Source organism: Acinonyx jubatus, chromosome B4 (genome assembly GCF_027475565.1).
Source record: "Acinonyx jubatus isolate Ajub_Pintada_27869175 chromosome B4, VMU_Ajub_asm_v1.0, whole genome shotgun sequence".
Lineage (NCBI taxonomy): Eukaryota > Metazoa > Chordata > Mammalia > Carnivora > Felidae > Acinonyx > Acinonyx jubatus.
This window is the reverse complement of record NC_069387.1, coordinates 134,750,221-134,763,295: the sequence shown is the minus strand read 5'-3', so window position 1 is coordinate 134,763,295 and position 13,075 is coordinate 134,750,221. Positions and strand designations below refer to the sequence as shown.

Sequence of the window (13,075 nt, the reverse complement as noted above, 5' to 3'; positions counted from 1 at the left end):
CTTCTGGCCACCGTGGAAAGCACCCCCGGCCCCCTGGAGGGCACAGACCACCCACCTGCAGATACTCCGTGAAGAAGGACCCCAGCTCCGTCTTCAGCAGCTGCCTGCGGGCAGGAGGGGACACGACAGTGAGCGGCAGCAGGACTCAGAGGCCACGCGGTGGGGACAAGGGGCCGGCTGGGCAGCGGGAGGCCGGCCTGTCCCACCTGCCCCAGCCCTGCGGGGGCTCGGTGGGCCTCAGGCCTCCACGGCGTTCAGCTGTGGCTCTTTACACACCCGCCGCCACCTGCCACGCCTCCCCGGAGGGCGAGCACCTCTCACGTTCTCGGGGAGACCACCCCCCCGGCCGTGCTGGGCCTCCACCACTCGGCTCACCCCTTCTTCCGCCTGCCCGGCCCCGGAGCTCGCCGCCCCGCACCCTCTGGACTCTCTCCTCCCGCTGTAGGTGCTGACTATGGTTCCCTTTTACAAGTGAGGCAAAGGAGGCTCAGAGAGGTCAAGGGACTTGTCCGAGGCCACACAGGACACACCGACTTAGGATCCAAACCTCGTCCTTTGTACATACGTTGACAATTCACTGAGCCGCTCTGGGGGCAGAGAGAACGGCGGGCGTCCCGTTCCACACCACGCACAGCCTGGAACATGGCAACCGTAGGCCCAACGCTCAACCTCACCTCTCCTCTCGGCCTTGTAGCTGTGTGTGCACATGTGCGGGCACGCCTGGGGGGCACTGAACTCGCCTGCCTCCCCCCCACCTAAGTAGGTGCTCTGGTCCTCAAAGGCCTTTTAGGGGTGGCTACATTCTACCTTCCCAGTGGAACTGAAAACGGGACCCCGGCTCAGGGCTGGCTGCCCCCCAGTGGGGGTGGGGCCCGGGAGCTAAGTGACGCACAGAGGACAGGTGGCTTGTGGGGGGTAGCTAGCACCCCAGCAGCTGACCGGCTGTCCTCCCTGGTGCCTGGGGCTCGGGCGGGATCCAGAGGAGCAGAGATGGGGCCGGGGGCACAGGGAGGGACACGTTTCCTGACAGCTCCCGGGAGCCACAGCCAGGCCAGGCACAGACCTAAGCTCTCAACAGCCTGAGAGGTGGGGCTGGCGTCCCTGGACAGGATGGACGAGGAACCTACCTTTCAGAGCAAAGGCAGCCCCAGGGCCCTGTCCCACGCCCCTGGCGGGCAGCTTCTCTTAGTACGGGACCCACACTACGTCACAGCCCGACGCCGTCCCCGCGTAGCTGTAAAGTTAGCAGCGGAGGCGCTCAGCAGGCTGAGCTCTGCCGGGACAGCGAGGGGACGGGGTGCTGACCCGTGTGAAGCCAGGTGACCCTCTGTCGCCAGCCCTCAGCCCCAGCCCCTCCACCTCCTCCCAGCTGTCTGGGTTTCCAAGGACCAGATGTGACCTCAGCTCCTGGTGTGAACCCCCCCACGTCCAGCCTCGGTGTCTGTCTCAAGGTCACCACACGCAAGACACGAGGGGCCGCTCTGGGCAGGGCCAGGGAGCAAAGGGTGAGGAGGGAGGGACTTGTTTTGGGCCCAGGGCTGAGTCTTCTCAGATAGCCCCTCCCCCGACTGAGCTCCAGGACCCTCACTGGGGCCTGGGACACGCCAGAAGGTAGAGCAGGAGGGCCCAGGCTGTCAAGTGAGGGCACGGCTCACCCTTGATGTATACAGCAGGTGCTCAGTGAAGCCCTCTTCGCCCTCTCCCTGGCCCATCGCTGGTGGAAGTGTGTATGAACATGAATGAATGAATGAATGAATGAACGAATGAATGAATGAATGAACAAACGAATGGTCTCCTTCAGGGCGGAGCAGACCCTCTGCCCCGCTGCTGACCCACTACATGAGCCCAAGGGCACGTCCGGCCGAGCGTCCCCAAATTTGTGCCCATCGCCTCTCCTGGTTGCTGACGAAGGGAACCATGGCCATTCCACAGATGTGGAAACTGAGGCCCGGGGGAGGGCAAGTGGTGAGGTCCCGTGGGGCCTGCTGGTTAGGCTGCTCCTGTACCCACAGGGGAGCCTCTGGGCGGCTTCTGCACCCTGGGACACCACTTGGGGAAGGCGCCGCAGGGGGACCAGCCTGGGTGTCGTCTGAGGGGCCGCGGCCACGGCCACCCTGTCCAGACAGGTCTGCTGGCTCCTGGGAGCCGCAGGGCCAGTGGGACCTCGTGCAGGTGCTGGGGCTGGGCCAGATGATCTGCAGGTCTGGAGGGCCTCTTGGGACCAGAGCAGGTGGCCGAGCTCCCTCCCACAAGCGCCCACAGGCTCCCGCACGGCCCTCAGGACTCCACGAGCCCCCTGGCCCCAGGCACACCAGTAGCTGTTCCGTCGAATGTTGGGGGAGAGGCTGCCCCAGACAGTCACCCTGGCAGGAGCTGCAGGGTCAGGGCAGGCACAAGGAATGCAGAATGTACAGCGGCCTGGGTTGCTGGGCCTGGGGCAAGAGGCCTTGCACAGCTGAGCACAACCAGGGCAACCGGGGGCCTGACTGTGTAAGAAGGGGGGCTGCGGGGCGCCGGGGTGGCTCAGTCGGTTAAGCGTCCGACTCCTGATTTCAGCTCAGGCCGTGATCTCGAGGTTCGTGGGTCTGAGCTCCGCACTGGGCTCTGCACGGACAGTGAGGAGCCTACTTGGGATTCTCTCTCTCTTTCTCTCTCTCTCTCTCTCTCTCAGACCCTCCCCTGTGCCCACGCTCTCTCAAAAGAGATAAACACTTAAGAAAAGGAAAGTAGGGGCTGCACGAGTCCTGCAGGGGCAATGCCATCCGAAGTGGGGTAAAAAGAGGTCTGGGTGCTTAAGCACGAGTCCTCTGCAACCCAGAGTGACTTATTCTCTATCTGGAGAAACTATCATGCAAAACGTGTCCGGCTGGGGGGGCCTCAGGAGAAAGGCGGTCAAAGGAACCACTGAAGAGCGAGGGCTAGACCCGCGGCCCGGACCCCGCCGAAATGAAACCTGCGGGCTTCAAGGTCACTACCAAGAACACGAGCGAACATCTCACTGATGGGGGCACGGATGTGCAAATCAGTACGTGGCGAGGGTCTAGATCCAGAATATATAAAGAACTCCTGCGATTCAACAACAAAAAGATAAACGATCCCACTGAGAAATGGGCCAGGGACGCGGGGACACATCTCCCCCCAAGATGATACGCAAATGGCCAACGGGCACGTGATGTTCCTGTCGTGCGTCATCGGGGAAATAGGAGCCCAAACCACAAGACAGCACTCCCCCCCCACCACCCGACGAGCGCTGTTAGAATGATCCCCCCCCCCACCCCCCCCCCCCGGGAGAAGGTGGTGGAGCAGAGCCCTCAGACGCAACTCACGGGAAGGAAGCTGGTGTGGCTGCCGCGGCGGGAGGCCGGTGGCTCCTCAAACCACAGCAGTGACGCGATGCAGCCGTCCGCGCCCAGGTGCGCCCCGGGGAGAGGCGGAGACGCACGTCCACACCAAACCCTGCACGGCGCGTTCAGAGCGGCGCCGTCCGTGACAACCCAGAGGTGGCCACGACCCACGGATCTATCAGTGGTGAGCGGACAAGCAGAGCGCGGTTTCCCGAGCAGGGGGTATTGCTCGGCCATGAACGGAATGACGTAGTGGCAGCCTCGGACGGGGACGAGCCCTGAAGGTACCAGGCTGCACGGAAGGAGCCAGACACAAAAGGCCGCACGCACGTTGCGCGACTCCGTTCCGTGAAACGTCCGGGACAGGCCAAGGCCAAGGTATAGAGATGGAAACTTGACTGGTATTTGCCAGGGGCCGGGGGGGCGGGGGTGATGAAAACGTTCTGGAATGACACAGGGGTGAGGGTTGCACCACTCCGTGAATATGCTAAAAACCACTCAACTGTGCATTTTTAAAAAGTGAATGATATGTCGGGGCGCCTGGGTGGCTCAGTCAGGTGAGCGTCCGACTTCAGCTCAGGGCATGATCTCGCGGTCCGTGAGTTTGAGCCCCGCGTCGGGCTCTGTGCTGACGGCTCGCAGCCTGGAGCCTGCTTCCGATTCTGTGTCTCCCTCTCTCTGCCCCTCCCCCACTCATGCTCTGTCTCTCACTGTCTCAAATATAAATAAACATTAAAATAAAAATAAATAGGGGTGCCTGGGTGGCTCAGTCGGTTGAGCATCCGACTTCAGCTCAGGGCACGATCTCGCGGTTCGTGGGTTCGAGCCCCGCGTCGGGCTCTGTGCTGACGGCTCGCAGCCTGGAGCCTGCTTCCGATTCTGTGTCTCCCTCTCTCTCTGCCCCTCCCCCGCTCACGCTCTGTCTCTCTCTGTCTCAAAAATAAAAACATTAAAAAAAAGGGAATGACATGTCAAAAAAAAATATATATATATATGTACATATGTAAAAAACAGGGAAGAAACGGTCACGGCCAGACATCAGAGTCTTGTTACTATTCACCGTCTCTGGACTTGGCCATGCCTGGGCACAGCCGGGGAATGCCCGCGCCCCCTGCCCCCCTCGACCCCAATCTCACTCCCAGCCACGAGAACCGAGGCGGACGTTCAGGTGACGGTACGATCAATGGTTCCCGTCACAGGGCTCTCTCCTGAGATCAAAGCTAATGACCGGCGACGGATATCACGCATAATTAAATTCACTTGACTTAATGTGGCCACGTGACGGAGAAAAGGAAGAGATGGGGGTGGGGCGGGCAGGGGGGCAGGCCCGAGGGACCCACAGGCCCTGGGGTCAGGGACCTGAGTCTCCGCTCCACTGACCAGCCCCGTGAGCACGAGCAACCTGCGATCTCTGTGCCTCAGTTTCCTCATCTGGAAAATGCAGACGAGAAAGTGCCCACCCCTCAGGGCTGCCTCAGTAAGGGTTCTGGGGCTGGAGAGGGGAGCCTAGGGCCCTGGGGGACTTGTCTGTTCCCCCCACCTCCCTCGAGAGGCCGCCTGCTCTGGGACAGCCCCCAAGGGCTGGGCTCAGGGACGCATGCTCTGGAGGTACAGTCCCTGTGTGGGGAGGCGGAGGCAACAGAGAGCCAGATAATCGTGACCACTGTCTAGGCCACTGGGGGGGGCAAGGACGTGCTGGGGGCCTTCGCTGGCTGGCTTGTTCCTGGATTTAGAAATATCTCCCCTTGCTTTGTTGTTTAGACATCCAGCAGATTCCTCAGGCTTCCTACGAACTCCTGTTTCCTTAAGGGGGGGGGGGTGGGGCGTGGTGAGGAACACGGGCTCCTGGGGCCCCACCCGTAGCAGCCAGATGAGCCCCTGGCCGGGTCACACGGACGGGGCCCAGGAGAGGCAACAAGCCCCTACTCTGTGACTTCGGCTGCTCCTTCCCCTCCCTGGGCCTCAGTTTCCCTCTCTGTAAGGGTCCCCTCAGCCCTGCCACTCAGCTGGGGTGCTCTGTACACGAACGATCCCTGTCCCTATCGTCCCTCATTCCCACCTTGGGCCGATGAAGACCTGGGCTGCCTATTCTTCCCAGACGCTGGCACGGGGACAGGGTGGCACGGGGACAGGGCGGGAAGGGAAGGGAAGGGCACAGCGGTAGGAAATGCCTCCCTGAGCAGCTGTGTGACCCTGGGCAAGTCTCTTGACCTCTCTGAGCTTCAGCCTCCTCCATCACAAAGCAGGACGCACGCGGCTGGCCTTGCGGATCCCCCGCAAGTGACGATGGTGTCCGGCCCACAGCGGCAGCTCTGAGCGGCTGGTCTGTCTCGGGCTCCCTCACCAGTGCTCGCTGGTTGGCCATTCACAGGAAATGAGGGGCGTTCGGCCGGGTAACTGCCTTTCCGGGAACGACACTCCCGTCATTAGACAGGTGGGTCCTTCCTCTTTAACAGGATAATATCCTTCGTGATGTTCAGAACCAGCGGGGCATGTGGGCGTTCTCTTGAGCCGCTGTCCAAGTCCCACCCTGCTTCCCCCGAAGAGAAAGCCCTCAGGACGGGTGGGGGTGAAGGTCCAGCGGGCTCAAAAGCCACACGACCAGGGCCCGTAGTCAAGGCGCACACGGTGGCCCAGGGGTCACTGCCCACCGTGGCTTTCAGGGTGGCATCTCAGGTGTGGCTGGGGGACCAGGGTGTGGCCGCGGCCTCCCCGCCGCTCACAGGCCCAGGACGGGACACGGGGCCACTCACCGGACGCCTTCGTTGAGGCTGAAAAGCTCCTGGTCGGGCAGCCCCTTGCGCTGGAAGACAGCAATGACCCCGTTGTGGATGCTGCAGGTGGAAGAAAGAGGTGTCATCGGGGCCCCGAGACCCCCTCCCCGCCTTCCCAGGCCTCCCTTCTGCCTTGCCTCCTCCCAGCAGCCCACCCTGCTCTGCGCCCGGGACAGCAAAGGGCCCGGTCAGAAGCAGGTGCTGGCTTTTACAAGGCTGTCCTCCTGGGACCCTGTCCACACCACAGCCTCCGTTCCCATCTCACTCCTGGGGTCGAGCCCTAGCCCCCGCCTCCCCAGATCCCTGGGCCTGAGTCACCAAGGCACCTCCCAGTCACCTCCCCAGGATGTCTCGTGTAGCCTGCCCACACTCTGCTCCCCTTCCTGTGTTCTCGAACCCTCTATTCCCGGGCACACCCTTTGATCACCAGTCCCACCCTCTGATGCGTCCAAGCCTGGCGCTCACTGTGGGTTTCCCGGTGCCCCCTCCCGGCTCCTGGCATCCCTGAGCACTGGACGCTCACGTGATCTGTCCCGCTGGGGATGGGGAAGCTGCCTCCGGCCCCAGGGCCTTTGTACACGCCCTTTCTGCTGGCTGCTTCTCCCCCACTTCACATTTACCTCCTTTAGATCACGTGTTGTTGCCAGTTTTCACGGCACTTGTCCGTGTGTAACCACACGTTTATGTGTGATTTGATCAACTTGTTGCCACCATCATCTACAAAGCCCTAGAGCCCAGGGTCCTGCGTTGTTCGTGACTCGCCTCTATATACCCAGCACCCGGCTCGAAGGAGAAGCTGGTAAACATCTGGTGAAAATTTATCCTTGACTATCCCTCGTCCTCCAAAGCCAATCTATCCTGAAGTCTGATCCCTTTCTATCACCTGGATCTCCACAGCACCCCTCCCCTCCCTTCAAGCCAGGGCCCCTCCCTGCGTGCCTGGACCTATTACACCGGCCCTGCCTCCCTACTGCCCCAAGTCAGGGAGTCACCTCCCTGATCAGGGTCTTGTGAGGCCTCCACTGTCCTCAAGATACAGCCCAAGGCCTGGACACGGCATTCAAGGCTCGTCAGGAATGCCCCCTCCCTGCATTCCGGGGCATCCTACACTCAAGCCTCAGAGTTCTGGACCTGCCGGAGGCTGCCACACCTCCGGGTCTCTGCACCCACTGCCCTTTCTCCTGGAAGGCCCTTCGCCCCCCTGTCTATGAGGCAAGCAACCATTCATATTAAAGACCCAGCTCAGAAGCCACTGCCTCCAAGAAGCCCTCCCGCCTTTCCCATGAAGACTCCCGTTCTGCAACCTTCCTGATTCACTTTCCTGTTAGCACTGCCCCCCTGCCCCCTCCACGGGAACCGGGTGTGGGTGGCTCCACCCCCCTCCACCTAGGACCCAGTCACTGTCATAAAGCTCACAGACCTGCTGCTGTGGTTCTCAGGGCAGAGAGGACGGCTGGACCCACGCTGCCACTCCCATCACGGATCGGGCAGCAGCCACGAAGCTCCCGATGCCTGTCTGTCTTCGTTAGCTCTACCTGTCCTGGGAATGTGGACTGGCCCCCCACATCCCAGATGGGGAGACAGAGGCTCATAGAGGCCAAGTCCCCTGCGGGCGGGCACAGAGCTCCCCACCCGATAGCTGCTCCCTCTCTCCATGCAGCCTCCCCACAAAGAGCCCGGTCTGGGCAGGGCTGGGGCGCGAAGGGGCCGTGCCCACCAGGAGTTACCAGCTTCTCAGCAAGTGCTCGCAGAGACGGGGAGGGACACCAGTCACATGACCTGGGATGCCCAACTACCCCAGGCCTGGCGTCGGAATGCCACGTACTCGTGTGTCTGAGACACGTGTCCTCCAACTTCAGTTTCCCGTCTCTGAAAGGGGGTCACGAGTGTGCCTGACCCCCACCCCCTGGGCTGCCGTGAGGAAGAAATGCCTGGCCAGAGCCTCAGGGTGTGGGTGGGGCCCGGACCGCGCTCGCCTCTGTTAGAAGTCCCCGCTGGCCCCGGCCCTGCCACTGTGTCACCGTAAGGCTGCTCCCCATCTACAACCCAAAGAGATAAAAGCCCGCCAGGAAGCCAGTGGTCCTCCAGCAGCCACACTGAAGTCCCTACAGCTGCAAGTTCACTTCTGGCCCTGTGGGGGCTGCTGCGGGGCCGGGCCGCCCTCAGGCAGAGGTGACCAAGAACGGAGGCCCCAAGGTGGGAGGAAGCCGGTGCAGGCCGAGCCCTGGGCGGCTCATCGCACAGACCTGCTCCTGGCGGCCTGCCCGTGGCCCTCCTCCTCTTCCGGTCAGCCTTCCGGAGGGACCCCAGCCCAGGGGTGACCCTACACCTGTGTCACATGCATCACCCCCTCCTGCCTCAGGGCCTTTGTCCTTGCCGTCCCGCCCACCCGCCCCCGCAGACCTCACCCCCTCCCCTGGCCCCCGAGTCCCGTCCTTCCTTCCTTCCTCACCCCGCGCTGGAGAAAAAGTTGACCTCGGCCTTCTTTGAGGAGAGGGGAGGTCTTCTGCTTTACTATGTAGCCCTGGTCCCCGACCCCCAGGCCCGCGCTGGGGCTGCAGGGGGAGCCTTGGCCAGCGAGGACCTGTCAGCGAGGGAGTTTATCACCTCCCTTGACTCTCCCAAGGCCTGTATCTGAGCAGCACCCCGCCCAGCCCAGGGGTCGCCCTCGAGCTCTCCCACCCCTCCCCCATCCCGTGAACCCAGGCCACCTGGGCCCCCGGCTTCCCCATCCACACAGTGGATTCCTAACTGCGACCTGACCTGCCCGTGGGATTCTTCAGCAGTGACTCCGGGGAGGGGCGTGTCCCCCAGACCCACCACCGCTCAGCATCTGCTCTGTGGTTTCTCTCTATCTCTGCCTTCTATAACCACCGCACGGGGTGAGCTGTCACACCCAGGCTACGGAAGGAAACACCGAGGCTCCAACACGCAGCGCGGCACTGGGTGGCTGGGAAACCGCCTCCCGCCCGGCCCCTGCCCACACGGGGACGCACACAGGCAGCGCCCTGCTCCCTCCAGCTGTGGCCTGAGATCCCATTCCTTTGCGCACTCCAAGTTGGGCAAACCAAAAGTCTTGCTGTGAGCCACTCGGGGAGGGGAAGGGTGGGGGGGCGAGAGGGCCTCACGTGACTTACCGTCTCCCCAAAAATAGAAGTGAAACCCCAGGCACCCCGGTCTGGGGCCTCCGGACCAGGGGTGGGCCGGCCCAGCCTCGGGCCCTGGCAAACGGTCCCAAGGAAACCACAGGTGGCCTCCGAGAGCACTTTCGGGGGAGGCCTGAGTGGAGCTGACCCATGGCCTCCCCTCAGCCGGGCAGTCCCTCACGGAGCGTGTCCCCCTCCCCAGTGCACGAGGACAGGAGGGCAGGGCCAAGTCCCGGCATCTCTTGCCTGGGCACTGGGTGTGTACGGGGTGAAGGGGAGAAGGCGCGAGACCCCCCAGTGAGGCTTCGGGGCATCCTGGGCAGTGCTGAGACCTGCTGTCACCAGGGCTGGCCTGGACCACACGGCCCAGGAAGAGGGCGGGGCACAGCCAAGCCGGGAGAGGAAAGGCTGGCTGTAGGGCTCCCGGGGGCACTTGCCCGGGGCCACCCTGGCTTGGGCTGGTGCCCGTGTGGGGCTGCAGGCCGAAGGGGCCCCGGTGGCTGGTTCTCTGGCCCGCCATCACCTTTCTTAGTGCGGCCCACCTGCCCATACGGGAAGCCCCAGCAGAGAGTGAGTGGATCTGGACCCACCTAAAGCCAGGCTTCTGGTCGGTCAGGCCGATGTGCCTCCCTGGTGCCCTGGAGGCCGAGCCCTGTCCTTCTCCGGTGCCTACCCTGATTTGGACACCGGAGACCTCAGAGGACACAGAGAGGAGGGCAGGTGCCCCCAGAAGGCCACCCCAGACCCTGAGCGGGGTGGCCACCTCCTTGGGCCCCTCCCAATGGTGTCAGGCCTGGTGCATCTCACGGGCTCCGTGGGAAGGGATGGTCGAGTAAGTGATGAAGGGCAGGTGAGCTGGGCTCCACTGGGTCCCCATGGGGCCCCCAGGCTCCTCCTGCCACCCCCCCGACAGCTGGGCTCTGGTCCTCCCTCTGCCCTGTCCCTCCAAGGGCAACCAGATGGAGCCCCAATGTCCTCGTCAGTACCCCGGGAGTCACGCCCAGCCCGGCCTCCTGGCTGTTCTAGCCGCTCTAGGCGCAGTGCCCACGGCCTCCTCCACACGTCCAGGTGAAAGGCAAAGGAGGCAGGTGACTTGGAATCCAACCCTGCCCCCAGGCCAGGCCCCGAGCGGACCCTCTGGAAAATGGGGGTGATGGTGCCCCTTCCAGCCCTGTGCCAGCTTCCTCTGCCCCTCAGCAAACAGGTGTCGCTCACATCCCAGTTTCAGTCCACCCGGCTGATTCACATGCTGCTCCCCCCCCCCCCAACCCCTAACAGGGTTCCTGGCTGAGCAGGAGGGACCCAAGGCCACCTCTGCTCCTCCCTGGGCACCCGGCAAGGGCCCTGACCCACTGGTCCTGACCACAGAGGGGACAGTGGAGTGCCCACGTCCTCGAACACCTGCCTGGACTTCACACCGCCCTTCGCAGCGGCGAGGCGGGTGCGGGATGCCGTGCTGGGGAGGGCTGCAGCCGGCCCGAGCCCGGGCTGGTGGGAGGGAGAAATGATGACCCAGAGCACGTGGCGGGGGGTGGGGGGTGGGGGGGGTGAGCGTCACGCATGCCACAAACACAGTGGCTCACAACAACCCAGATGTGTGTTCTTAGGTTTGCGAAGGCCAGAAGTCCTAAATCAGTTTCATGGGGCTGAAATCAAGGTGTTGGTGTGACTGGCTCCAGGGAGAGTCTGTCTCCGGGCCCTGCCCAGTTTCTAGAGGTGCCCACGCTCTTCGGCCCGGCCTCCTTTCTCCGTCCTCACGGCCGGCCGCGTGGCGCCTTCGGTCTCCCTGATTCCACCCCGCCACCTCCTTCCCTGACACCGCCCCCCTGTGCCTCCCTCTTGCGAAGACCCTCGAGACGACACTGGACCCCCATCTCGAGATCCTTAACTCGGTCACACCTGCGAAGTTCCTTCCGTAAGCTACCACATGCACAGGTTCTGGGGGGCCAGGGTGTTGACATGTTTGGGGGGGCCATTGCTTTGCTGACCATACCCAGGCTGCCTTGGGGCGGGTGGGAGGCTCAGGACCCAGAGCGAACAGGGAGGGGCCGGGTAGGGGAGCCAAGCACAGGCCCTCAGCAGCCTCCGGCCCCCACTCCCAACCAACTGATCACCCTGGAGCCTTCAGCCAGCCTCCCGTGGCCCCTCAGAGACCCCCTGAGGTGTCGGCAGAAACGCAGACTTCGGAGTCGGCCCCAGGTTGGATCCCCGCTTCTGCCCCGACACGCCGTCACCCACCTTTCTTGGTCCCTGGGCAGTGACCTCAAGCCACCCCTGGGGCAGGCCCCCCCCCTCGCCCCCGCCAAGCCCCCCCCCCCCGGGATCTTGAGCAAGTACCCCCCCCGCCTCAGTTTCCCTATCTGTAAGCTGAAGACAATTATCCCAGCCTTGGAGGGAGATGATGGGGAGTGAGTATCACACGCAGGCATTGTGCCTGGCACCACAGGGGCACACGCTCTGCCCTGCTTGTGGCCTCCCCTCCCACACTGAGCAGGTGGGGTGGGCACTGGGCGCTCTAGACCTCAAGCATTCGGGAAGATCCAGGCCTGGCAAGGAATAGCGAACTCCCTGACGGATTACACCCTTTGGCCCAAATGCATGCACAGGGGACCTGTGCTGGGGAGGCCTTTAGGGCCAAGGTTTGGGGAGCTCCCTCTCGCCCCTCGGATGGCCCCTCAGCTCAAGGGCATGACCTTCATGGAGCTAGAGACCCCACGCCTGCATGGGGTCCAGAGGCAGTGAGGAGCTAACTGGGGCTGGCCAGGGGAACGCGTGGACAGAGCGGGACACGGCCTGCCATGTCCCGGCCCTCGAGGAAGCGGGGGGCAGGGGGGGAGGGGGACTCCAGGTGGGGGCGGCAGGTAAGCCCTCCGAGGCCCCCACCCTGACCGTGCTGTACACATGCACCTGCCTGCAGCCCCGCACTCGGCTTGGCTCGAAGGACAAACCCGCCCGTAAAGAAGCAGGTGCTCAGAAAACACCTTGGATGGTTCCAGGCCGGCCACCGCCCACCCCTCACTCAAACCTCCCCTGCACCGCTATGGCATCGACGTTCCAGACGCAAGAATGAAATGCGGCCGGCCAGCTGCGCGGTCAGCACGTACCGTCCCCCCGGTTATCTTCTCCCCGGCACTAAACACGACCTGCGGCGACCTCAGTCCTTTACTTGCGTCCCCGTTTCCTTCCTAACTCCCTCCACCTCGTCCAAGCTCAGGACGCTGCTGTTTCTCTGCTGACTCTACGCCCCCCGAGCAGCTCAGGGCCAGGGAGCGAGCGAACGAACGAATGGATGGTTAAATGAACGCGTGGATTCCGCTCTCACGAGAGCGAGCTGTGTATTTTCGCCCCGTGTCGAGATGAGGAAGGGGCCGCAGGAAATTCAGGGGATGTGCCCAGGGCCCCTGCAGTGGGTTGAACAGCATCCCCTAGAAATCCAAGTCTCCTGGAAACAGGGTCTTCGCAGATTCGTTAAGGATCTTGAGAAACCATCATCCCGGGTTAGGGGTGGCCCTACAACCAATGACGGGTGTGCTTATACGAGAAAGGAGGGGGAGGATCCGGCCACAGAGACCCAGGAGAGACCACGTGGAGGGGGAGGCAGACGGCCACAAGCCAAGAAACCACCGGGAGCTGGAAGAGGCACGATACTCCCCTAGAGTCTCTGGAGGGGGCATGGTCCTAACGCCGCCTTCCTTTTGGACTTCTGCCTCTGGAACCCCGGGAGACCAGGTCTCTGTTGATCTCAGCCACCCAGCTGCCGGCAATGTGTTTCAGCAGCCCTGTGAGACTAGCACGGTCGCACAGATAAAAG

At 63.1% G+C, this 13,075-nt stretch overlaps 1 protein-coding gene across 14 annotated transcripts in view; it reads right to left on the bottom strand.

Moving 5' to 3' along the window:
- The window catches only part of PRR5 (proline rich 5), a 50,841-nt gene that overhangs the window by 12,191 nt on the left and 25,575 nt on the right, over positions 1-13,075 (bottom strand). For 6 of the 14 annotated variants that reach the window (XM_053199494.1, XM_053199497.1, XM_053199493.1 and 3 more), the window contains 2 exons: positions 6,098-6,178; positions 56-104 (listed from right to left, as the gene is read on the bottom strand). In XM_053199494.1, coding sequence (XP_053055469.1) covers positions 56-104; positions 6,098-6,178 — 130 coding nt within the window. The other 8 variants (XM_053199498.1, XM_053199496.1, XM_053199501.1 and 5 more) reach the window with 5 other exon arrangements.